This window comes from Pollachius pollachius, assembly GCF_949987615.1.
Source record: "Pollachius pollachius genome assembly, chromosome: 2".
Taxonomy (NCBI): domain Eukaryota; kingdom Metazoa; phylum Chordata; class Actinopteri; order Gadiformes; family Gadidae; genus Pollachius; species Pollachius pollachius.
The window spans coordinates 3,900,874-3,926,749 of record NC_136935.1 but is presented as its reverse complement, the minus strand read 5'-3'; the positions used below and the strand labels follow the sequence as shown (position 1 = coordinate 3,926,749).

Below are 25,876 nucleotides of genomic sequence, written 5' to 3'. Positions count from 1 at the left end.
GGGTTGCTCAGCACTATGCCGGCCTGCCAGGTCCCCGGTCCCCGGAGAGGACACCGGTACGTCTTGATCCGAGGCCGGCGACGCGATGGGTTGAGGCCGAGGACAAAACTACAATGACGAAGTACCTTCTGAGTTATTCAGGGAGAATCTCCAGTGCGGCATCATAAGTAGTGCTCTTAAAGGGAGCCACTGCATTGCAAATCGAGGAGAGCCTGAGAGAGCCTGTGCATTTAAATCGACCGGCCTTGTGCGCATAGAATGTGGGATGGCTCTCCACCCTGAAGACGGTGGAGCAGTGAACCAGTGAACGGGTTAAAGGTGTATTCTAAAGGGATACCTGACCGTATTACACTCATAACAACAACTAAGTGGGTGGGAGTTTCTTCTCCATAGTGCTGTTTGCACTGCAATCCGTTGCTCTATCGCAAACATTCGGCATCCCAACAGCCACGGGCCACTCAGGGAGTCGGGCTGTGAATGAGAGCTGATTTCATGATTGCCCATACATGGTCCCCAGAGATCATCCTCCGCTCGCATCACAAAAACCTGCTCCTTGCCCCGGTGAGGTAAACAACGATTCTGATGATGATACAGAGTGTACATAATAATCATGTTGGTAATCATAAAGGCAGTGTGCAACATATTGTCCTCGGCCTGCTCTCGTTCTGACTCGGAGTGGTGAGTAATCCCAGAGACCTTAAGCTTAGCTGACTAACACACTCACACCGCGTGCATGTTCTGGATCCAGCTCATATCGTGGCACGCGGAATGCGGGGATTTGACGGGCCAATCACGTTGTATGCAAGTGTGTTATTACAGTGGAATCGGAAATCAACAAAAGGACCCTGGCTACTGATCCCTGGGCTAAATATTGGTTATGCAGGGTGAAATAATGTAGGATTTGTTTGCATAGAATGTGGCGGATTTCCATAACCGGCACAAATCTTAGTGAAAGCACAAATTGTACCGACATGTATGAAATGTTTACTATCAACACAAATGTTGCAACATGATTGATACACCCAGCATGGTGGGAAACCGAATTCTTCCTTGGTCGCTTAGTCGCCACTTAATAAATAAACCTCCCAAATATGCGTAGTTTAATTAAAGTGCTCCACAGTTTGCATATTTGATTGCATTTGTTGTGTTTGTTCCCATGCTAGCATTCCACTGGCTTTTGATAGAGGTATTATTGAGCACAGTTTACCCTCCAGTGGTTCTAGAAAAAAACTTCAAAGGCATCAACAGGCCTTTCCTCATATCAACAATTATTCATAGTGTATACTAACACAAACACATTAATACATACAGAATGTCAAATAGGGCTTGTGCAATTTGGGAGGATGGGAGCTTTGGAATGATTGGTATTAAGTTGGTCGTTTTTTAAGGGTTTTGGTCACCAATAATGTGTGCACTTGTTTATCATCTTGTGACTGAATAGTTCTGTATGTATGTATGTATGTATGTATGTATGTATGTATGTATGTATGTATGTATGTATGTATGTATGTATGTATGTAGGTCTATGTTTATCACCTTGTGATTGAATATCTCAATGTTTGTATGTATGTAAGTATGCAAGTATATCTGTATGTACGTATATGTGTATGCATGCAGGTAGTGCATTATGGACCACACTAACCCCAACTACTAATGAATTGTCCTGTTTTTCTATTTTTGTTTCTCCCTGTTTTATACGGCAAATGTTACTATTGTATATATTTTGTCCTTTGTACTGTAACATCTACCTGCCTAATGGACTGCGAATGGAAATTAGCCCCCGGGGCCACAATCTGGCACATTTACGTGTACGGCTGTACATGTTTATTAATGTGCATTGTCCTGAAATAAAATAAATAAATAAATGTATGCATGCATCGATGCACGTGTGTGTGAGGGTCTGTACGCACGTCCCCTTGTGGTGAACACGGACACGCGCGGCTGGACTTACGATCTGCAGCTTCAGGTAGTCTCCCAGGCCCGAGGAGCTGTCCACCCTCACCAGCACGGCGTCCTTCAGGTGCGTGCTGAAGCCCACCGCCAGGCGGTCGGCACGCGTGCTGGGGCGGTCGTTGGGCGGCCACGTGTACGTGATTAGTCCACCGTCACGCCCGAATATGTACGTTGTTCCCGCTGAGGAGAGAGAGGAGGGAGAGGACAAAGGGAGAGAGAGAGAGGGGGTTAGTGGTGCACACCACATTCCACACAACTAGTTTCCTATCGCTGTTTACTGTTCAGTCATTTAGCAGGAGCTTTTATCCAAAGTGACTTATAGTTCAATTCGGACACCAGTCATTAGGACGACGGGAGGGGTTACACATCTTGTTCAGGGATGCCTCCAGGCGGGATGCAGACACTAGCCTAACCACATCTCCATCAAGGCCCCCTCTGTGCTGCGGGCACACCGTGTGTACCTCCGTGATCGGCCCCCACAAACAATCCCATCAGGAAAACATCGGCGTCCCCTGCCCGACACGATCCCCCCGCCGCCGCCGATTCTTAATTCTGATTCCGCCTCGTCCCGTCTGAAGTGGCCACCAAAGAGCGCCGCGGAAGACATAATCCCTCTCTTCTCCCCCGGCAGCAGCGGCAGCACGCCTTCCCTCCGACGAGTGTACCTCCGGAGACCCCGAGGGAGAGCGGGCCTGACAGCCAGCGGTGAAGCACATCCTATTATGCTGCGCAATTACTCATCCCGCCCCCCCCCCCCACCCAATCCCCGTCCCCCACCGCGGTCCGTCCTCCATCCCTCACTCCGGAGAGCGGGCCCGAGCCGGCAACTAAACATCAGCATCCGCTCCAGCTGTGTACGTGTCTGCCCGGAGCGCGGGCTCTCCCCAGCACCTGACAGGCCCGCCTTCGCCCTTCGTTAGGCAGCCTCCATAAGGCAAGACGAAAGCGGCCGTGTTATTATTCGTCCGATTCGTCCAATTACGCCGCTCGCGGCGACCCCGTCGACCCCCCCATTGCACCAGCTATTTCCCGTTCTGTCGGGGCATGGCGTGTCTTTGTCTCCGACCGGTGTTTCTGAGAAAATAAATGTTTGAACATGACCCCTGGTGGATGGAAGTCACTATTAAAAGAGGGTTTTGATTAACTAGCCGTTGAGCCGAGGAATGGCCCCGCGGCTCCGAGCTGGCCTCCCGCTCAAATTAATTGTTAAAATGGAATCTGAAAGTAATGAATGAGGGGGAACACTGTTTCTATCTTTTATGGATTGGAGACTGTTCCCCTTCTTTCGTAAAGACACGAGTCTGCGGCTTGCAGGTCCATTTACCGGTGAATGCCTCGTCTTTTACAGTTCAGAAAATCCCGTAAGTGGTTCCCTTCTTTTACTTGTAATTGCGACGGTCTCCATCAGATACCGTTTGTTGTGAATACCGTCGACAGCTAGCCGAGCTGAAATGAACGGCTGCTTAGAGAGAGTCTGGAATGGAAGATGGGCCCACGATATTAACCATGCAACACCTATCACCTAAGGGCTCTGTGTTTGTGTAAACTGTTTACGAAAAAAGAAATGAAAAACGTGAACGATGAAGGGAGAGAAAGACACAGAGTAGGGGAGGTAAACACTGCGATTAGAGAGGCGAGGGGAGGAAGAGAGGAAGGGTGTAAATATTCATGGAGGGGAGTTAAATAGCCTTAGCCCGAGCAATAGAATATACCGTCTTCAGACTGCGTGATTTCACTAGGTTCTTGTAAACCAGCAGCCTGCAAAACTATCCATGAACTTTTATTTATATATTTCTGCTGTTTGTTTTCCAGTTTTTTTCCCCCTGTTGTGGAGCTTTAGCACAGAGTGGAGGGGTCCCACTCTGTGCTAAAGCTCATTATCTCAATTCATTCCCTCATCTCAGTGTCGCGCACTGCCAACATCAGCTAAGAGGAATGACGTCTTTCATTAGCATCAACATAATTAACAACTGTTTTTTGGTGACACACATTTCCACGGAGGGGGATTTAGTCTCTTTTTTCCTCACGATGAATTCGTTAAATTGGGCGAATCGGTGTTCCACATTAGCACTCTCGGGGGGAAAAAAAGGCGGCCTGTTACGACTCCCGATGAGTCAAGGCGGAGGACAACACGTCGTGTCTGCGGACGGGCGGCAGGGTCGTCAACGTCGTCAACGTCGTTCACTCCAAAATGGCTGCCGCCGGGGCTACCATTGAAAGCCGCTCCTGCTATCAGGAGCGGCTTTCTTAAAGGCCGATACCTCGCCTTTAAGAAGCCCCCCCCCCCCGCGCCCCGCTAGTCGCTGGCGTTGGACCTTTGTGGGCCGGGTCCTCATTACGCTGGAAGCCACCCAACAACTCTGGCGCTCCGGCTTATTATAATTAAGCTCTTTTACACCATGGCAGTATTGGAATTCACACGAGCCCTCAAGCAAGAACACCCCCCTCCCTCCCTCCCTCCCCCCCTGCGCCCCACCCCCGTCTATTCAAACCGGAGGACGCTCACCTTCATCAGGCGGCCGGTTTGCTGAGCCCCACCACAACAACAGGGCCCGCGTGGAGAGAGCACGCAGCCGTTTCCAGAGGGCTTTCGCTGGGGGTGGGGGTAGACCAATGAACAGCTGTAATGGAGGAACTCATTTCGGGGGGGGGGGGGGGGCCGACTGAAAGGTCAACAAACCGCTCTAAGCGAATCAGCAATGACTCGAATGAATGGGGTAATAAAAAAAAAAATACCGGCAACAACAAAAAAACGTTTTGTGGCGTTAATTTCCCCCGCTGCGATAAGGACGGGGAAAGAAATGCCGCAGATGTGTGTGTGAGTGTGTGCGCGCGTGTGTGTGTGTGTGTGTGTGTGTGTGTGTGTGTGTGTGTGTGTGTGTGTGTGTGTGTGTCGTGGTGGCACTCCTTGAAATCCACATAAACGAGTATGAACACTCCTTGAGAGACTGTAGGGGATTAGGACGGGATACATGGATGAACACGAGCCCTGCGCACCTACACACACACACACACACACACACACACACACACACACACACACACACACACACACACAAGCAGGCACGCACAGACATACACACACGTATTCCTGCAGTGGTGGGAGTAATTATCTACTTCCTTCACGTCCCCCCTTGTTCGTTTGGGTCTCCTGGGACATGGGGGATGTGTGTGTGTGTGTGTGTGTGTGTGTGTGTGTGTGTGTGTGTGTGTGTGTGTGTGTGTGTGTGTGTGTGTGTGGTTGGGGGGAGGAGGGAGGGCTCGATACAGATCTATCCGTAGTCATTAGATACAGTCGTTGTTATCCTGGATCCAACGGGTGTCTCTCTGCTTGAATGCGCGATCGCTTGTCTTTGGCATTAAAAACCAGGGGCGCAGTGTGGGCGCGTGTGACAGCACAAACGCACAAGCGTTTAAAGCAGAGACATGAAGGCACAGGCGACGTGACGACAGCCTCTCTGAAGGCCACGGGAATATTAGGCATCCCTTACTGAGAGTCGGTGCCTAAAAAACATGTTTACCGGAGACCGAGTGTGTTTGTACGCATTTCCGCATGCTCGCCTTTCATACAGAGGGAGGAGAAGCTATGGGGGACTGAGAGATCTTTACATTGAACACAATGCGCCAAGGTGTCTGGGTGTCCGGGTTTGTAAGAACATCGACACATGCTCAGCAGTCACTGGCGTGGTAAAGGACACTGGGTATGGATTAGTTGTGCTTTCGTTCATCGCTTCGAAGGTGTCTATTGTTTATGGTCGAGATTGATCAGGTTAATATTTAATGTTATTTACCAGTTGTCTTCTTTCAGTTGACTGTATTATGTATGCACTCCTCTATATTCAAAATTTGTTATATTCGCAGTATATAAAATGCTTGACGAATAAATTATTCATGCCTAATGAGGTGTCCAATATTTTGACTTTGGATACAGTTTTATCATTTTCAGTTTTTGGGCAAAAATATTAATCTGTTGGGTTTAATAAAAAGATCTAATTACCCAAGCTGTTTAGCAGCTGAGAAACGGTTACACTCTGGGGAGTAACACACAAAAAGACAAATACTGACGTGACCACCGACAGTCACAGCAAAGGGAGAATCTGCAGAGTTAACACGACTATGAATAAATAGATGTCTCATATGAGGTCCAGAGCAATAACAACACATATGCAGACACCACTTCTACCTTGGCCGCTGTGTCAGTGTGAAAACGCTTCAGCAAACACTGGAAAAGCAATCCAATCCCAAGCCTATTTAATACCTTAGATTCCATTACATCAATTCGTACAGATTTTCTACACGGTTGAATGTCCCTGTTTAGTGTGTGTGTGTGTGTGTGTGTGTGTGTGTGTGTGTGCAAACAATGGTTCATAATACCCCACAGTGTGGGGCTAAGGTCAGACTCACTGACTGTCTTTCCTCTGACCTCCAGGGCCGGTCTCCTAATGAGCCTCGTATTACCCCCGCTGCCGAGAAGCGGGGGGTGGGGAATTCAATGCTAATCTCATAGCAGCGTTGCACATGTGAATTGGAACGATCGCGCGTATAGATTTTGACAGCCCACACGTCCATAACCGCGCCGCTCGCTTCCGCCTGTTCTCGTAAAAGACGCCGAAAGCGACCGAGCTCAGCCAATCTTAGCATTGCTGTGAGAATTCCCTCGGTGCAGGAGGTGGTGTTGGGGGTGGAGGAGGTGGTGCTGTTTGATTTGGGATTGTGAACCTTCCCCCAAAGCCACTCAACCATGTTGTAGGTCCTGCAAATAGACACCTTTCCTGGGAAGGGGAGGGGATTCGGTAACAGATCACTAATAAGGGTAAATAAATGAACCATTGATTACCATAAGTAGCAGTAATACGTTTATGTATAGTAACCATGAACTAATGGTGTTCATGTTTACTAATGTAGTTCATGTTAACTAGGGTAATCCTTTACACATTATGTAATAGGGTTAGGGTTAACACTAGCCCACTAACCCTAAGAGACCCTATGATTATTACTGCATTAACTCATTTTAATAAATAGTTCATTAATGTTCCCTCATTGTAAAGTGTTACATTCTCAGTGTTAAACATCCCCCCTGAGTTGTAACATTATTGACCTCTGGTCTGATTTCGGACTAAGACTAGAGATACCACACCACTCGCATTGAATGAGTTGGACCTCTCTTGAGAATCTCCCCGCCGTATCGGACTAAAGCCCCTCTTCACAAAACAATAATCAATACAATACAGATGGAAATAAAATGGATGCCAGAAACGATGAAGAAAATCTAGTGAAGAATCTGCTTCTTCTGAGCAGTGGAATGGACCCAACCCAGAACTGGAACGCACACCGAACACACACACACACACACACACACACACACACACACACACACACACACACACACACACACACACACACACACACACACACACACACACACACACACACACACACACTGCCTACTGACGACACTTCTAAGTTCAACGGTGAAGTGATTCATTGAATAGAACATGAGTGAGTGCTTGAGCGCTGGGATTTATCAACGGGACCTAGGGGCAATGCGGTTGCCTCCGTTGAATAGATGAACGCCTATACGGCTATTAGCCGAATATCATTTGATTTCCGTTTCAGATTTCATTAGGTATTCTCATATATTTTCATTCAATTCATTATATCTGTCCATAAAATTGCTGTCAGGGGGGATTCATCATTTGCAACCCGCTGTCGTGAATATTCATAAAGGCAGATTAATAAGAGACTGATTGTTTAATTTAGCGTAATCTATCACCGTCTTCATTTCATGGCGCGCTGCCCCGGATCTATGAACGTGGACTGGATGGCGCGGTCCTCCTGGCCTGGCTACCACCACTAGGTCACGCGTTCAGGTGCCACACATTAATAATGTACGCCGGCAGGGAAACACACCATATATGTTGCTGCGATGCCTGGGTACAAAGGAAACACACACCCATGCACCTATACACAAACAACACATACACTGGAAGGAAATACACACATTTACCGGAAGAAATACGCACACAGTCACACACCTACACACACACACAATAAACGAAATGCACTCATTTACCGCAGGAAATACACACACAGTCACACAACTAAACACACACACAGGCACATACGCACACACACAGGCACCAATACTTGGAAATTGGCAAAACCGCTTAAATGGATAGGATTATTTGGCCATATCGTGTACTTTCATTGCCCATGGGGGGAGCCCAATTAAAACCAGGTAGATAATGTCTATTGAATTACCATTCCATTTCAGCTTCCACAGAAATCATTACAGGGATAGATGAAGACAGCATTATTAGACCCAATCCCATTGTAGTCTGGTGGAGGATCTCATGCTAGTCAATACCACCTGCGAGGAACAATGTCTGTAATTCCACGTTTCACTTTTCTGGCTTAGCCATTAAAGAGACTGGTTGGCTAATCGCGAGCGCTGTTGCTTCCTGCGAAGAGGGTTCTCCCTTGGCAAGTTGCTCGAGAACCAAGCCAACTAACTATGTGTTCGGCTGCCTATTCGTAGCTGGAAACAATCCTAAAGTGTTCACACAGTCGGGGAGAGAGCGAAATGGAGATGAAGAGCGAGAGATAGACAGACAGACACATATCCTCCGTGTGTAATTACACGATACCTTACGCTGCAAGACTATCAAAAGAAAAGATCTTGAATAACTTATTGTGTACAGCAGTTATCGGGTATTAATCAAAGCATCAGTGACCTGCCATGAGCCAGCAGGGATCATATCAAAGACAAAAATGTGTTTTGGCAATACCCTGGTATTTCTATCCATTTTCAAAATACTGAATGGTCAAATATATAAGTTAAGTAAAAAAGTAAATCAAAACAATTACTGCAAAACAGTTATGTGAAATGGCAGCATGTCACAATGGGTGGACAATAGTGTGTGTATGCATGGAGATGGAAGCCTTGTTAACATACATGTGAACACCATGCAATTACCACGCAGGTATGAAATAAACCTGCCTCCCCTCCTCAAGAAAACACTTGTGAATCACTATTAACCAAGCCAAGTCAAAGGGTCATGGTTTCTCCACTGAAGTAAACAAAATCAGAGCCCGAGACAAATTGAAATGTTAAATGAGCGTTTCCCATCAAGCAGAGTGTATACATGCCGTCATTATTTATAATCATGTGTTGGTGAAACAGCACCTGGCGAATCTCCGGCTATGAATGAGAGCAACCAAGGTCATCCGAAGAAACCTTTATAGACTGTTGTCCCGGCTCTTCAATTTCCGCCACCTTCTCAATCCAATCACAACTTTCTTTCTATCCCTGCATTGTTCCACCGAGGGATCGCAAGGGCTTTGCAACGATTTAGCCTTCGCTCTGGAAGCTTTACTAGCAGAAAGACTATTCCCTGTCTTAGGTGTGTGTGTGTGAGCAGTATAGCCCTCGAGGTAGACTAAAGACAGGTATGGACGGTTGACTTGTCCTAATCCTCTCTCGGTGCTAACCGTCGCCTCGCCTTGTAATCGAAGTGATGGCGGCGGCAGCGGCGAACGGGCCACCTGGCACGTGTCCAGGCCTGAGCCCCGCGAAAACAATGTTAGCAATCTAGAGTATGACAGGAATTACGCCCGAAGAATCGAATAAACAACCAATCTGTATTCAATCAGCCCAACTAAAGACAGACAAAAGAACGTCCGCCTGAATTGAAGTGGGCTGCCCGCAGCGGCGGCCATTTTATGGAGTCGTGGTCCTATTAGAGCCGCCCTATTCGGTGACTTTCAACTGCCTTCCAACACATCTTGTTAGGGAGACGGACCCGGAACATTCCGGCCAATGAACAGAAAGTGTGTTTGCTAACACTGTGAATATACAGTACACACCCTCTATTCCGCAGCGCTTCGTCTTTGTTGTCTGTGTCAAAAGTTCCTTCAAATGGAAAATCCAACTTTTAGATAATTGCCGAAGCTTTTCTCTTTGTGGTCTGCTGAGAGTACAGTCTGGACAGTAGGTGCTAAATCAAACCAGCTCTGAGTGGCTGTTATACTGTGTGTTGGGTTAATAAGCACATTCAATATATATATATATATATACCTTTACAGTTCACTGGCCAGACACTTCATCTCCACCGCAGGCAATAATTGTTTACTATTCTGTCCAGTGGCTGTTGAAGCACTGCTCACCAAAGCACATTTGGTTTGGACGGATTTAGTGTTGATAATAGCCGTGTATTGGACTAGTATATATCAGACAATGTAGAACATGTCACAATCTTGTCAGATTAGTGTCATGATTGTAATAACATTAATCCATCTGAATTTATTTACAACCATCTGTTCACTCATCCATCCATCCATCCATCTATCTATCCGTTTATCCTTGTACAGAAGAATTGCTAGATACTTCAGGATTATATTGAATAGCAATGAAATTGTTTCAATAATTGGCATTGTGGTCTGATTATCCCAAACCGTAAAATCTGTTCAGAAAACTGAACCATTCCCAATTCAATCCCGCATTCGAAATTACATAAATGTCCACAATCGCGTGCGATCCAGTTTCAATTCAATCATACCAATTGTGAAATTTCCCATTTCAGTTTCCCGCCTGGCCCAGGCGCTATTCAGCAGAACGCGCGCTACGGTGCTTCTACCTCGTCGGAGACGCTTAGAGTCAAAACAGCCCGTCGTACACTGCGGTTTTGACAGTTATTGAGCCATGCGGCTACTGCTGCCGCACGCCTCTACTTTATGCCTGCACCTCTCTAAAGAGATAAGCTCTCAGCTCATCACGAGGGGGGCCCCGGGCATTGTAACACCAACCACCCCGTGCTCTTCATGGCGGGAGACCATCAATTCCCGGCCGAGGTAAAGTCCTGCCCGCCGGGCCGGGGCCATTGTGGTGCGAATGCTCAGCCGACCGATGTCACTCAAAGACACTGGGCTCACCACGGCCCTCCCCCCACGCTCTCACCTCTCTCTCTCTCTCTCTCTCTCACACTCTCTCTCCGAGTCCTCTGCTCCGCCGGCTTCACTGGAGCGCTGAAGCGACCCGAGCGGCCATGCCCGCGGAGCAGAATGGAGGGGCCGGGCGGAGCTGACAGGAGCCACTGTCTTAATTGACCAATACACCAAGCGGGGTCTTTGTCAAGCTCTCGCCAGCTGCATATCTGCTCTCCCCCGGCCAAAAGAAAAAAGCCCTGGCACCGATAGAGGTGTCCCACAGTATCGACAGCTCCTAATTTACTCTCCCCATCATCGCGTGCTTGATTTGCCCTCCCTGAGACACAACGCTTCCTTTCTCCATGATTCGCGGTCGGCCATTTTGTTGGCTGGGAACTGTTGGGCGGCTTTGTGGGGGTTTGATGTGTGTTCCAGGAAACAAATGGATGAAAGTGGGGGGTCCAACGATTAAGGCGTTCGTTTTCTGGTGTTTGAAACATACGGTGTAATCACGGCTAAGGACAATTATAAATATCTATGCATTTTCCCAGTGAGGTCGACAGACCTAGTGAGTAAGTAAGGTAAAGTGGGACCAATTATTGGAGGGAAAAAAAATCAAAACATGAAGTGTAGGCGATGATTACCTTGAGGAAGTCATGCGGAAAGCAGAAGCAAGCTTCCACACACTAATCTGAGCATGAAGCCCCAGCGCTATATATGGCTCGACCCTAAATAAACCAGCGCTTATAAGGCTACCACTTTGAAGATTGCAGAGTGCTACTGCATCTTGCTTAATATATCGCCATGCTGCACTGCTGATAGCGCAAACGTGTGCAGCAGCCTCCAGGAAAGCCACAAATCATTACAAAAGGGAAGATCTAACAGCGTTTCACTAGTATGGAAAAAAGCAAAAGGGTGCTTTTAGTCATTTTCTTTCCAAGGATTCTGTGTATCCGTCCTACCATCTATCAGTATTGATGAAATAACAACCAATCTGCTGCCTATTTAGTTACCTATATATGTTTGGTAAACAAACATGTGTAAGGGAAGTAAAGAGCAACGCACCAAACCTCTTAGACTTCTTAAATACACCATAAGCACTGAAAAAATAACACATCCCGATTTTAGGAACCAAAACTGTTGCTGCATCTTACGATGAGCATTATACCATGCCAAAGCTAGTAAAGCTTACTAGCAAACACACTGTGTTTCAGGTCCCTGGGCAGCTTTGAAGAGCTTGTGATTTATTGAATATCAAATAATTCCAGGCAGATATGCACTAAAGGCTTGTCCGTACAGGATCATTTAGAGTTTCAGCACATTTTGGTTGGTAGTTAAAGACCCCAGCAACTACACTGTCCAACAATATCTTGATTGGAAGAAGGGATAACCTAGCATTTCCCTTATATTACAAAAACTGTAATCGGCTAAAGAGGAAAGAGTGTAGGGCACATAAGTCTCAGAACCTTACAGACAAGTAGGCATGAATAAATAATTCTGAGGGGGTTTCAGTCGCATTGTTCCTTGTCACTTCTTTGAGAACCATGTAAACGAGTCCATCTAAGACGGCCAAGCCCTCTTAGACACAGAAAAGATAGACCCGAATCTAAATTCAGAGCAGAGAAATTCGGGGACTATTAAGCGTTGGGGGATAAACAGTTAAACTGCAAATTCTGTCAACAAACTATTGATCAAATTCTGTCAACAAACTATTGATTGGACCCATCTGAAGCCCATGTGAACAAGGAACGGCACCGTGTTACCAGAGCATGCCTCCTCAAACGGCCATTACTAGTCCAAGCCATCCGCAGATTCAAGACAAGAATTTATTCAGTACTTTGTGTGCGCCGAGTCTGAAAAGAGTCAGAAAAGATAAGAAAGCTCGTTTCTAGTGAAGCATTACAAACAGGGAGCATTGGCCGAATATGAAAGCAGCCTCCGGCAAACTCACCTGCCCCGTGTGTTCGACAGATAACAGCCGTTCTACAGAAGAGCGTTCTAAACATCGTCATTGGTGATATTCCAAACAACTAGCTTTCTTGGTGAAATATAGCGATACTGCCAGCAGTAGACTGCCTCTACATCTAGCAAACTATCGTTCTATAGTTCCAAATAGTGCAATGTTGTGTGCTGTGCATCATTAAAAATGTACTTTTAATTGTTGAAGTTTTATTAATTCACATAAGTAGATACTCTTCCTGATGATAAAATTAGCACAAATCATAAAACAACATAAAAAATAACACTGATTTCATAGGGCTCTACTTATTCTCCAAAGCAGGGTAGAGGTCAATCTTTCAAACATTTAGAGATCGAAAGAAGAAAAAATCTGCGCTGTTATCAGCGATTTGCGTTTTCTGCTCATGCTGTTTAGTGCCGTCACGATTTAAAGCCCATATGCTAATTTACATCAGGCGTTTGCGAGTAAAAGATAACCTCGTAATGGAAATAAACCTCGGCATCGCTTCATAACTGACTAAAATACAGTAGAGGAAGAATGTTTTTCTCAACGTGCTCTCAGTGCATGAACGACAACTCAAAGCCTTTGGACTAAATGAATTGCTCGCAAAAAAAGATGTTCTCTTGTTCTCTAAATCTGTCAAAGAGTTCAAGGTTTTACTGAAGCTTGAATCTGCATTATCTCCAAATACTCACGGAGGCTTACTCAACCATCAGTTGACCGGCAACACGTGGTAGACGCCGCCCCAAGGAACATCTCACTGTTTATTTTTTCGAAATATATACGGTACATTGATTTGGCCAAGAGGCTCCAACAAGTCACCTTTAATGGAGGGTTGCCGATTACAATCCCGCAGAGGGAGGCGAGAGCATTGTACACAGGCGGTGAAATTCTTTAAAGTAAGTACAAAGTGTAAACAGATTTAATCACTGTACAGAAAATAAAGCAGATGAAATCACCATAGGTCGGTTCTGTTGATTGCACATATAGAAGATCAAAGTCACAGCCGAACGTTTTTTCATGCTATTTTAAATATGCGGGCCATTTGTACATGAAAGTGTTGGTTAGTCACATGGATTGTTTTACTCCCCCGCCCTGGGGAACAGGAATACGCCTCAGCCCTAATTGTTGGATTAAGCATCTGCTTTGCCTATTACTCCACTGGCTCACTTTGAAAGTAGGCCCCGCTAAATGATGAGATGCTATTTAATTAGCCGCATATCTTACAGGAAATGATACAATGCAATATCAATCTGAGGAAGATCAGGGGGGCAACGATCGACGGTAATAAACACGAAGCCACCAAGCGCTATACTGCCTGGTGCGTACATGTGTTCCGGCATATGTTTGTGTGTGTGAGTGTACTTGCATTCAGGTGTGCGCGTGTGTGTGTGTGTGAGTGCATGCATGCACGTCTGCGTTCATGCATGAATGCGTGCACGCGTGTGTGTGTGTGTGTGTGTGTGTGTGTGTGTGTGTGTGTGTGTGTGTGTGTGTGTGTGTGTGTGTGTGTGTGTGTATGTGTGAGTCCTGCAGCTCAGGTGCAGGGGCCCTGCCTGCATCATACCAGCTCAGTGTGGGAGCATCGTAATCACCCCTCGTTCGGCTCTTATCTAACACTGATGTGCCGCATTGGAAACATGTGTGGGTATACTTTCACAACTCAACAGCATGTTGCAAAGATATATGCTAATATGATAGCTCATGATTCAGCGCTTTTTATATCGAAAAATATCTATATATAAATATACAAATTTATGAATTTATCTATATATTCATTTATGTATTTTCTTTTATCAGCTCATGCCGGCAGGCCTGAGGCAGAGAGAGATGGTGGGAGCAACAGAGAAGGTGAAATCCGACACGATCCTATTAGTGTGGATTAGGGCCAGCTTTTCTTTCTGCAGCCACTGTGCTGCAGGTAAGCATTTGCAAATTACAGGAATAGAATAGTTACAACATTGCTGCCTCTGATTGGGAGAATTGGCACATCCATAATTTATGCAAACGGTTAAATATATGACTACCGGTGCAGCCTTGGGGCAGATTAATCATACACCACATTTCTATTTCCTTCTTCTAGTTTCCTCATTTTCCAACCGCGATCATTACAGCTACCGCACTTTAGCCGGGGAAATCAATGTATTAGCAAACTTAGAATGCAGCCAGCCAGGAGATGTGGACCAGTCAAGGCATCACACTTGAACAAGCAGTGTGTAACTCAAGTCGAGGGCCTCCATCGATCAGCCTGATCAATGACAATCATACATTTTAGTCTCAGCTCACCAAGCAACGCGTACAGGGCCTTGTCCGTGGCCCGGCTCTCTCCTTCCTGGGCTTGAAGGATATTGGGCTGCAAGACATTCCTGCTAATCTCCCTTCCGTCCACATACACACACACAAACATACACAGACACACACCTCAACCTTTTCCTTGAAACAAATGTGGGTGCCATCTTAGGAACCATTGTAGACCATTCAATGTCTCAAAAACATGAATTCAAAATAGGAATATGATTAAGTCAAAGAGAGACACAGAGAGGATGTTTGAGGTTACAAATTGTGTGTGTGTGTGTATGTATGCATGTATGCGTGTGTGTGTGTGTGTGTGTGTGTGTGTGACTGTACTGTACAAGTCAGTATGTTGATGCCTATATGGAGGATGTTTGCATGGGATAATGTTTGTTTGCATGAATGCCTCGATACGGGCTCCAATTGCCATATGCCGTGTTCCCTTCGCTGTGCCCTTTGTATCTCCCCCCCCCCCCCCCCCGATAAACTGAGAGGCATTTCAACCACCAAGACGTTTGTGGTTTCCACTTATCATCTGTTAACGCTCTGGCCAGCAGCCCTGCTCTTTCTATCGGACCGTTCTTTCTTTGCGATATACATTGCTGGAACGAGGCCTATCGCGCTGCAACTGGTGGCTATTTCTGGCTGCATGGATTCGACAGCTAATCTTGTTGTCGAATATCTACTTTCAATGACTAACTACCAACCGTCTGTGCTGCACCGGAATCTTTTCAGATGCGGCACTACATCTGGGGAAGGTTTGACTGTACATGTCAATAAAGGGTGTTTACTATTTTGACTAATCCCGTGCCGTCCACGTCCCCCAGAGTCCAAACACGCGAGAAAGCTTTGAAAAGGCAGCCAGGGAACCGCCTGCACGGAGGTACAGAGAGATAAACGTCCTCAGCGAGTGCATGAAAGTGACAGAGGGAGATGAGCTGGAGATAATGACGGCGGTGATGATTCATTGAGTATCTAGTGGAGGGAGGAGGAGGAGGAGGAGGAGGAGGAGGAGGAGGAGAGGGGGAGGTGGTACGGGGAGTAGGGGACTTCAAACTGATCCCAAATCCCCTCACATGCCACTGGGACACGCACGCAGCCCTCGGGGGGGGGGGGGGAGTCTGACCGCGGGGTCCTGCTCCCTGCCTCTCCTGCCGTGCACTCTTGCTTGCGACTCGAAGAGAAAAAAAGAGACCAGGGAGAATTGCTCATCTGACCCCAACCCTACCCCCCGCCCCCACCCATGTCTGCCCTGGCGGCACGCGTGGTCAACTCTCATCTCCTGTCGTGCCAACCCACGGTTGGGTCAGCGGCGAAGGAGCCACACGCACACATAAACACACACACAAACACTCACACACACACACACACACACACACACAGACCACCACTGCAGGCACACGGGGCTGCCCACGCGTGTGTCTGCTTGGATGGGCGCTGTGGAGAGTGAGGGCTGTGGTTGAGAGGCAGGGGGGAGAAGAGGGTGGGAGGAGGGGGGAGGTGAGCTGAAGAAAAGGCAAAGGGAGTGACACAGTGAGACAGTGCTCATAGGGATGGATCTAGAGATGTCGCAAAGGTAGGATCATCAAGAGTAAGAGTACAGGCGGGGGGGGGGGGGCGTATATAGGTCTTTCTTCTGCAGAGGGAAAGGGAGTGGGATTACACAGACTGCAGTGCTCTCTTGTTCCTGGCTCAATAACCGCCCCTGCTCCCTCTGGAGTGGAGCGAACATGTACCCAGATCCTAATCAGGCCAGCCATCATCTCTGCCATCTCGCCCAAGCACAGACACCGTCGCCGCCCGACCGCCTCGGAGTGACATCAGCCCAGAGACATGCTCGTAATTATATTATACAAGCCCAGTACACACCGGCAGCAAGACGACATCAGAGCTCCATCCGTCTCTCTCTCTCTCTCTCGCTCTCCCTCTCTTCTCCCTCTCTCTCTCTCTCTCCCTCCCTCTCTCTCTCCCTCCGTCTCCCTCTCTCTCTATTTCTTTGTCTCTCTCTCTCTCTGCCCCTCTTCATATATTTGCTCTATATTTCCCTTTTTCCCTCTATCTCCCCCTCTTTCCCTCTCCCTCCCACTCGCTCTCCCCCTCTCTCCCCCCCCTCTCTCTCTCTGCCCCCCATCTCTCTCTTTGTCTCTCTCTGTCTCTCTCTCTCTTTCTCTCTCTCTGCCCCTCTTCATATATTTGTTCTATATGTCTCTTATCTCTTTCCATTTTTGCTCTCCAAAATTATTTGTTTTGCTGCTCACGACCTTGTGTCTATTATTCGCCTCTCTGAGCTTAACCGCGGTTCCTTTCAGTGTGCCATAGAGGCAGACATCTCCAATCCATCCTATCATTAGCTAAGAAGGTGGGAAGATTGCTATCATTGATTGTAATCAGTTCGATTGCTTTGCTTTGCCTGACTGATGAAAACAGCCCAAAGAAACAAAACACAAACAGAATTGAAATGAGAGTTCTGTTCTGACAGAGAAACACGAGGGAGCCCTTTGACTTGACATATATTTCGAAAAGTGACATCAATGGCCGTGTATACGCCGTTTAAAAAGACCCCCCAGAAATGCCCTTTGGTTCCTCGATGTTGACACGCACAAGGGAAAAATAATTAAAACCTTGCAAGACAGGGTTATCTATCCATCCCTAAGGCCAAATGCCAAATCATAGTGGCTCACTTTGTGATCCATTTTAATTAGGGTTCTGTGGTATAAACAAGTCATTTTTTATCTGATTATTGTTTTGGAATCTAATTAGTATTTATTGCCCTCCTGCATCGTCCTCTATGTCTCCCGACTCTCGTGGAGAGTCGGTAAAACACACATGAGATGCTTGGAGGACACGTGACTGAAGCACACCGTGGCTTTCAGAGGCCTATTCTTCAGACACTGATGGAGCATCGTTACGGCCAGGGCTAAGCAAACAATGCATCCACACAGCAGAGTCAATTTCATACATCACAGCCGCGGTAATTTTCTCCTTTTTTCCCCATGATTCAATAGAGGCGATGGAAGTTTCGGCACACCAAAGAAAAGCCCGGATAAAAAAGGGTGGGGGAGGTCTGTCGTCGATTACTCGTCTGAAAGGGAGCGCGAGCGCACGGTCTGACGCACGGGTCGCTTTCTGATGAACGAAAGACAACATTAATGTGTGATCAATGGAGACGCTTTTTCTCACTCAGCAGCTGAAAGCATTATTATGGTGATAGTGAAAGGCAGGTACATATAGCTTTGAACATCCCTATGACCTGTGAGGCAAAAAAACCTGTTCAATAATCCAAAGTGTAGTTTAGGAACACACATGCACATTTGCACACGCGGCCTCAATTTACAACATGTGCACTGCGACACTATGACTGAAGTTCTCAGTCAGGGGTCCAGATGCAGGCCCATATCCCACCCAACCACATGCAGACCCACGATGCACCACACACTCTGGCCATCAACCATACTCCACCAACCAACAACTATTTTGTAAAAAAAACACCATGCATCCCGCCCCCCGTCTCATTCCCCTCCCGTGGCAAATGACACACCAGAGGATATGCGATGAGCCCAAACACGCTCGTATTAAGTTGAGAGATCTGGCCTATTTCGAGCACCCGCCTGAGGGTCCGATGGGAGGGGAGACAAAGGGGCCGAGGGCCTGTCTGAAAGCCGGATCTGCTCCAGACAGGCCTTGGCCTAATTGTCTTCTCTTGTTGTCTCTGCAGACTCGGCCGTGGCTCCGATCTACGTCATCGTCACCGCCGAGGACAGCACCGGAACCATGACCCACAGAGCTCTAAATCGTTTCAGGGAGCTCTCATCTCCTCCCTGCTCCTTTACCGTCCCGGCCCGGCTAGGCCCCGCCTCCCAGGGCCCCCGACACACCACTGGAGCAGGTGCTGGGCTTTCTTTCCAAGCGGTGACCCGTTCACTCTCCTGCAACCCCCTCGTTATTTCAGTCTAACATTAATCAATGCACTAATTCATCGCAATGGCCTTTCTAGACTTGAGTAATCAGACAGGGTGATCTGTGTGCGAGTTAAACAATAATAAGAAAACAAATTTGTATCAATACAATTAATTAAATACGATCCCGTTCACAATAGAGATGATCATTCTCTATGAGTGAGAATCAATCCACTCTTCCGTGTTGTAAGCATAAAGAAAATGATCCAGACCCAGAAGTGACAATGAAAGGCCATCGCAGCTCATCATGACGTCAGTGAATAGAACAGCGGCAGCGCGCCACAGCCACACAGCAGTGGCGCTGCTACCAACACACCTGGCCTGCACGCATGATGGACACAGGGAGAGTGTCCAGCATAGGGAGAGTGGACACACATTTGGTTTTTTCCTCCGATAGCAAATGTCCAAACAGAATGCACACAAAAGTGGGGTTGGAAGCAGCCACGCAGTTGGGATAATAAGGGAGCAGGGGAAGCTAAACCTGCAGCACCTTACAAACCACAATTAGTCGCACATTGCAGTATATTATAAGTACTTCCTCGGGAGGGGTACTAATCCCATATTCCTCTCTCTCTTCACCGCTCTGCCAGTCTTGCACGGTCTTCCCCTTGTCTCTTACTTTATTGCTCATCTTCTATCCATGTCTCTCTCTCTCTTGTCTCTAATCTCTCCTTTTCTATCTGTCTTGCACTCTGGTCTTTTCTTATCTGTTTTCGGCCCATCTACATATCTCTTTGTCTCGTGTCCTTCGTCTCTCTCCATCCTATCTTTCTCTTTCCTATCTTTCTGTATCCATTTCTGACTCTGTTCTTTTTGGATCTCAATCGCCATCTATCACTCACTCGCTCTCCCTCTCTCCATCTCTCTCTCTCTCCCTCTCCCTCTCTCTCCATCTGTCTCGCGCACTCTAGCTCCATCTCACTCCTTCTCTCTCTCTACATCTCCCTCTACCTCTCTCTCTCTCCTTCTCCCTCTCTCTCTCCTTCTCCCTCTCTCTCTCCCTCTCTCTCCTTCTCCCTCTCTCCCTCCTTCTCCCTCTCTCTCGCCCTCTCTCTCTACATCTCCCTCTCCCTCTCTCTCTCCCTCTCGCTCCGTCTCTCTCTCTCTCTTCTCTCTCTCTCTCCAAGACACAGACCTCACTGACACGCATCGTAAAGAGGCCCCAGGTCCCAGTCTTGGGACCTGGGGGCTGTGTTTGCATGTTAGTCTGTGTGTGCTTGTGTGTGTATGTGCAGGGCTGCAGACAACACCTCTTTGTCATCCCCCCCCCCTACCCTTCCCTACTCTCCCCTCCCCAGCAACCCATGGGATGACATGGGGGGCTGAGCCACCTTCTAATCCTGTCTAATCTGGGCACAGCGGAGCATCTGCAGATAGGGATAGGGCTAATCTCAGCGCAGGGGAGACTCAGGGCACAGTGCTGAGGCTCACACAAAAAGGGATGGAGCCGCACTTGACTTGTCATGTGCGTCTCAGAGCTGGGGAGATAATTATAGTAAGGAGGAGCTGATAATTATAGTAATGATAGAGGAAGAATTAAAAGGGAAAACGTGCTAAAGACCGGCAGAAACACACAGTGGGCTATGGTCCTCACCAAGGTAACCGAACCAAATCGACAAAACCAAGGAAAAAAAGGCACGCAAAGGCATTGCAAAACAGAAGTCGCACATCGCGTTCAAGGGGAGGCTTCCCTGTGAGAACCCCGTTGGGTGACGAGCGAGCATCGTCCTGCCAATCCCCCCAACAGCGAATACATCGTCTTTACAAAAAGCATCAACTTACTGTGCCCTGCCCGTAGCGAGGCAGGCGTACCGTGTGCAGCGGCGGCGACAGGCACAGTGTGGTGGCGTTTGTTTCCGTGGGAAAGGTGGTTGTGGCGCGGCACGTCCGCGGCCCCCGACTCTGAGCCGGCCACGAAGCCCAGGGCCACGGCCCCGATCCACAGGGCCAGCAGGCCGGCCAGAGACGGGTAGCGGCCCCGCTTTGGGCACTTGCACAGCTCCCCGGTGGTCCTCGAGGGAGCTACCTGTGTCCACCAGCATCCGAACATCTTCCCTACGTGGGCCCGGATGAGGCTACCGATCGAGGTGGGTCTTCAGTGAGCCCCGCCGCCCATCTCCTGGGTGTGTGTCCGAGGTTCCCAAAACGCTAGCGCAGATCCACCAACAGAGGAGTAGAGATGTGGGGGGGGGGAAGGACCCACATACAATATTGAATCAGAAAGAGAGCGAGAGAGAGAGAGAGAGAGAGAGGGGGTTAGGGTCAGGGAGATAAAAGGACCCTTCTCCCTGTTGAGGTTCTTTAGTGTTGTCGCTGTGTTAGGAAATCCGTAAAGGAACCCAGGGACACAAAGTATGATCGCTCATCGTACGCTGCACACAAAGAAGCCTTTACTCGAGAGAGAATTAGTGGGAAAAAACATCAATGGAGGAAGAAAGGAATCCAAACTCGATTCAATGCTGCCCTCCTGCTTCCCTTTTCTCACAGCCTCTTCTGCTGAGAGCTCACCAAATCACACACGTCGGCCCCCCCATGCCAAAACACACCACTTATTCCACAAAAACCCACTGCGAGGAAAAGTAAAAAAAAATCAAGAGGCACAAAAAAAAGCGAGAAAAAGCCCAGCAGGACGTTTCACAGAGTACATCTGCCTGCGCACGAAACCACAAGACGCGGGCTGACTTTCCCTCCTTTTTGTTTCTTCCTGCTCCTGTGCTCAGCTTCCTCCTCCAGCCACGGTCGTCGGTTGGATCCCGGAGTGACCAGAGCCACCGAGCAGCAACAGCGGCAGCAGCAGCAGCAGCGTCTCCAGTGACTGTCAGCTGTGGCGAGCGAATCAGCCTTTCCCCCTCATCCAGAGATCGCAACTCAACTCAGCGATCAGACCGCCCGGCAGGAAGGCAGCGGCGGGAGCACCTGACGACAGAGCAGCCCCGAGCGCTAAGACGCGCGCACACACACACACACACTGCTCTCTCACACACACACACTGCTCTCCCTCCAACGGCTCACACACACACAACCAGGCGCGCATGCGACAACGCGCATTAAACACACACGCGGACGGCACGCGAGCAGCCCGGGCAGCGCAGCTTCGGCTGAAGATGTGCGCAAGAGAGAGAAGAGTGGAAGGGAGGACAACAAGGAGTGGAGGAGAGTGGGAGGTGGAGGAGGAGGAGGAGGAGAAGGATAGAGAGGGAGGGGAGGGGGAGCTTCAACAGCCAGCCAGGGAGCGGGAAGGGAGAGGGGCTATGCAAATGGGTTGCATCCACACAGCGAATCAGTGGAGCCTCTGAGTAATGCAGAGGACGAGCCTATGGTAGGCAGCGAGAGCAGGATCCGAGGCAGCATCCCCTTATCCTGGCTTCCTTCGCCTCGTCTCCCTCGCCGCTATCCCGATCCATTGCTCCCTCCGTCCACGTAGACGTGGAGTCACCGAAAGGTGTGAGAAAAAACTGGAAGTGCAGAAGACGTGGAGATGATTGCAGGCTTGGCTCCTCCTTCAGTTCAGCCTCATCTTCTAGTTCAGTTTGGCACTTTCCATCGTGGTCAAACGTTGTTTCCCTTGTTGTTTGCCTTGTTTTATCCTTCTTCTTCTTCTTCCTCTTCTGTGAGTCAACACAGAAGAGAAAGTGAGTACCTGGAGGAGCTCTACCCCTTCCCTCCGCCTGTCTTCACATCTGGAGGAAGTCTGCCTCCCATTGATACCTCTCAGGTTTCAAGACGCAATCGGAGGAAACGCAAAGCCAAGAACAACACGGCCAACGACGGCACTTATAGCACGGCGGCGGCGGCGACTACACGGCTACCCTCTCCGGTCTCCTTCAATAAAGAAAATCCCACAAACCCACAGGCACCAAAAGCACACAGAGATACACAGACCAACAAAGAAAGCAAACAAATTCACTGACACACCGAAACTGTGACGATGACACACACTTGGGTGACTGAACCGGCAGTTGGGAAACCGTCCACCGAGGGAGGCTTGCTGAATGGCTTTGCAAGAAGAAGGCTAGTCATGAAGAACTGTATCTCCCTCCAGCGAGACGGGGACGGGGGTTTGGGCGGGGGGACTCAGTGTGCAGCACCCGCTAAGGGGGATGCAAGGGAACATGTGGACATAAAAGCCCTGCTGATAAAACACGATCCGGTTGAGTCGGGAGAACTGTGCCCGACGCTTCTGGCTTTGGCGACTGGCTAGAGCAGCGGGGGGGCTCAGCTGCAGTCCGCCTGCCCCTGTTTGCACACTGCTCATTTAGCGTCAACCCCCCCCCCGCCTTCTATAACACTGTGTGCACTGAGGACGGCAAATGAAAAGGGCTTCTTTTTTGCGGGCCAACTGGCGTTCTACTCCGTTAAGCGGACAATAATGCATTCTAATGAGAATTGTTGGGTGGATGAAATGCGCATGATTGTGCGTTGCGAGCAGAAAGCTTTATTGTTGAGGGGGGGGACTCACAGAGGACTTTGCCCTGGATGTTTGGGTACGCTTTGATGCGACGGCAGCGATCAAACGCTGGAACGCACGGGTGGGGTCGGCTTCCCCGATGCATCTAGTGAGTTGCACATAGAAACCCAAGGAGGCTCCAGTGCACATGTGGGCGACACATGCTCCTTTGTAGTCCTGATAAGTCTGTATGTGCCGGCTGTTCTTCAGAGAAAGGCATGCCCAGCACAACAGATGCTTCGCCCGTTACATGACTGTGTTGCAGGAGCCTAGGCAGTGTCTGCAGCCAGCTGGTGCTTCAGAGTCTGCGGCAGAGAACCACAACTCAAAACAAACGATAAGGAGAAAGCATGTGTTTACAGGTAAATAATTATCAGCAGTTGCTATCTGCATAATTACAGCTATTAAAGCAATCTATTGGAGCGGCTTTGCCAAGGACATGTCGCTCACTGATCCGTGTTCCCAAAACCTGGATGGAGAGCTGAATGTCATCAAGACACAACCACAGACGGGAGGTGGAGATACACAGTGAATAGGCCTGCCCATGGCCGGGTGTTGTTCAGTTTGCATTGGGAATTCAGTTCACAGGATAGAAAAAACGGCAGAGAGTGAGAGACACAGAAAGAGAATGGCAGGGAGAGAGGGAGGGAGAGCAGTGAAGCAATACCCAACACAACTTTGCCAACAGTTATTTGTTAATGGTTGCCCCCCAGTGGCGAATCGACGTACTGCACCATAACCCCATTTGAACCTCTGTAAAAAAACAACGTTTTTCGTCATAAAATCAAAAAATCGTGACGACACAGATGAACGAGATAACGACAGCCTCACGCATATAATCATTTGAACGAGCCGCGACATCACTAGCCATCAAGTCCGTGCCTGAGGCTGTTGATGAGGAGCCTTGCATTAGTATTTACATTTGAACACTCCTTCAACGAAAGGAGGAGATGTGCCAAATCCTGCACATCATCAACACTTTTACACCCGGCACCTGACTCCAGAATTCTGTGAACTTCGCAGAAAGGTACAGAAAAATTGAACACATAAGCTAAACCCCAACTAGACGATGAGTACGGACAATCTGTACAAACATGGTGTCTGCTGCGTCTGTTTGTATCGAAGGAGCCCGTATATACACCAGATGCTGCATCGCTCTCTACCCACTGCAGCAATAGAGTTCCTGAGAGAAAGACCTCAACCAGGAGTTTAAAAAGCTATGTGTTGGAAAAACATTTGTCTAGAGGTGGTCCCAGAGCCATCGAGTTAACAGGCAAACAAAAGCAGCAGCCATTTTCTAACAAGCGATTTTATGACAACGGCAATGGTTTATATCAGTGGGATACACGGATTGATACACAGAAAGCTGTGCTTGTATTCGGAAAAATTGGATATCTCTCTCTTCCATTCTTAGAGTATGTGGATTCATGCAGTGGCTGGAGAGTGATACAGAAAACTAACACCCCACGCCAGAAAGGAATCAGAACTGGAGCGAGGAGCTGTGTGACTTGTGTTCGGTCTTCCTTTATGGGAGCATGTTATGGGTAAGTGAGGGGCTGCGTGTTCTTCTGTGGGATAGCCTCTCATCGGAGGGAACGAGAGGCTCCGTTTCACACGTCCAGGATGGTCGGCAGCAGGTGACTGAGCCCACGAGCCAACACTGGAGAACCAGAGGAGCAGTGTTGGGGGAGGGGGGGAGGGCTAGAGGTAGCTGGGGAGAGGGGAGGGAGAGAGCAGTCGGTGGACCGAGAGATGCTTTAAATTGATGAAACGCAAACTGTACCTCATCACTCCTAGCGTGAGAGGGTGAGAGACAGAGACAGATAGAGAGAGACAGAGAGACAGGGAGACAGAGAGACAGAGAGAGAGAGAGAGAGAGAGAGACAAGGGAGACAGAGAGAGAGAGACAGAGACAGAGAGAGACAAGAGAGACAGAGAGAGACAGGGAGACAGAGAGACAGAGAGAGAGAGAGACAGAGAGAGAGAGACAGAGAGAGAGAGACAAGAGAGACAGAGAGACAGAGAGAGACAGAGAGACAGAGAGAGAGAGACAGAGAGAGAGAGAGAGAGACAGAGAGACAGGGAGACAGGGAGACAGAGAGACAGAGAGAGAGACAAGAGAGACAGAGAGAGAGAGACAGAGACAGAGAGAGAGAGAAGAGAGACAGAGAGACAGAGAGAGACAGAGAGAGAGAGAGAGAGAGAGAGAGATACCCAAGCCCTGACTCATTAGAAAACACACAGCGAGAGAACAGTTGAAACTCTCCAGTCAAACATTAATCTTCCCCTTCTACTTTTTCCCTCTTTGTTAAGGCTTAAGCTTTGCCTTATTTTCCAATTGTG

At 48.4% G+C, this 25,876-nt stretch overlaps 1 protein-coding gene across 14 annotated transcripts in view; it reads right to left on the bottom strand.

Annotated features, from left to right (window-relative positions):
* Nucleotides 1-25,876, bottom strand: part of LOC307070611 (neurexin-1a-like) — a 230,385-nt gene that overhangs the window by 80,886 nt on the left and 123,623 nt on the right. For all 14 annotated transcript variants that reach the window (XM_079729140.1, XM_079729147.1, XM_079729149.1 and 11 more), the window contains one exon: nucleotides 1,952-2,133. In XM_079729140.1, the coding sequence (XP_079585266.1) occupies nucleotides 1,952-2,133 (182 nt within the window). The remainder of the gene's footprint in view (nucleotides 1-1,951; nucleotides 2,134-25,876) is intronic.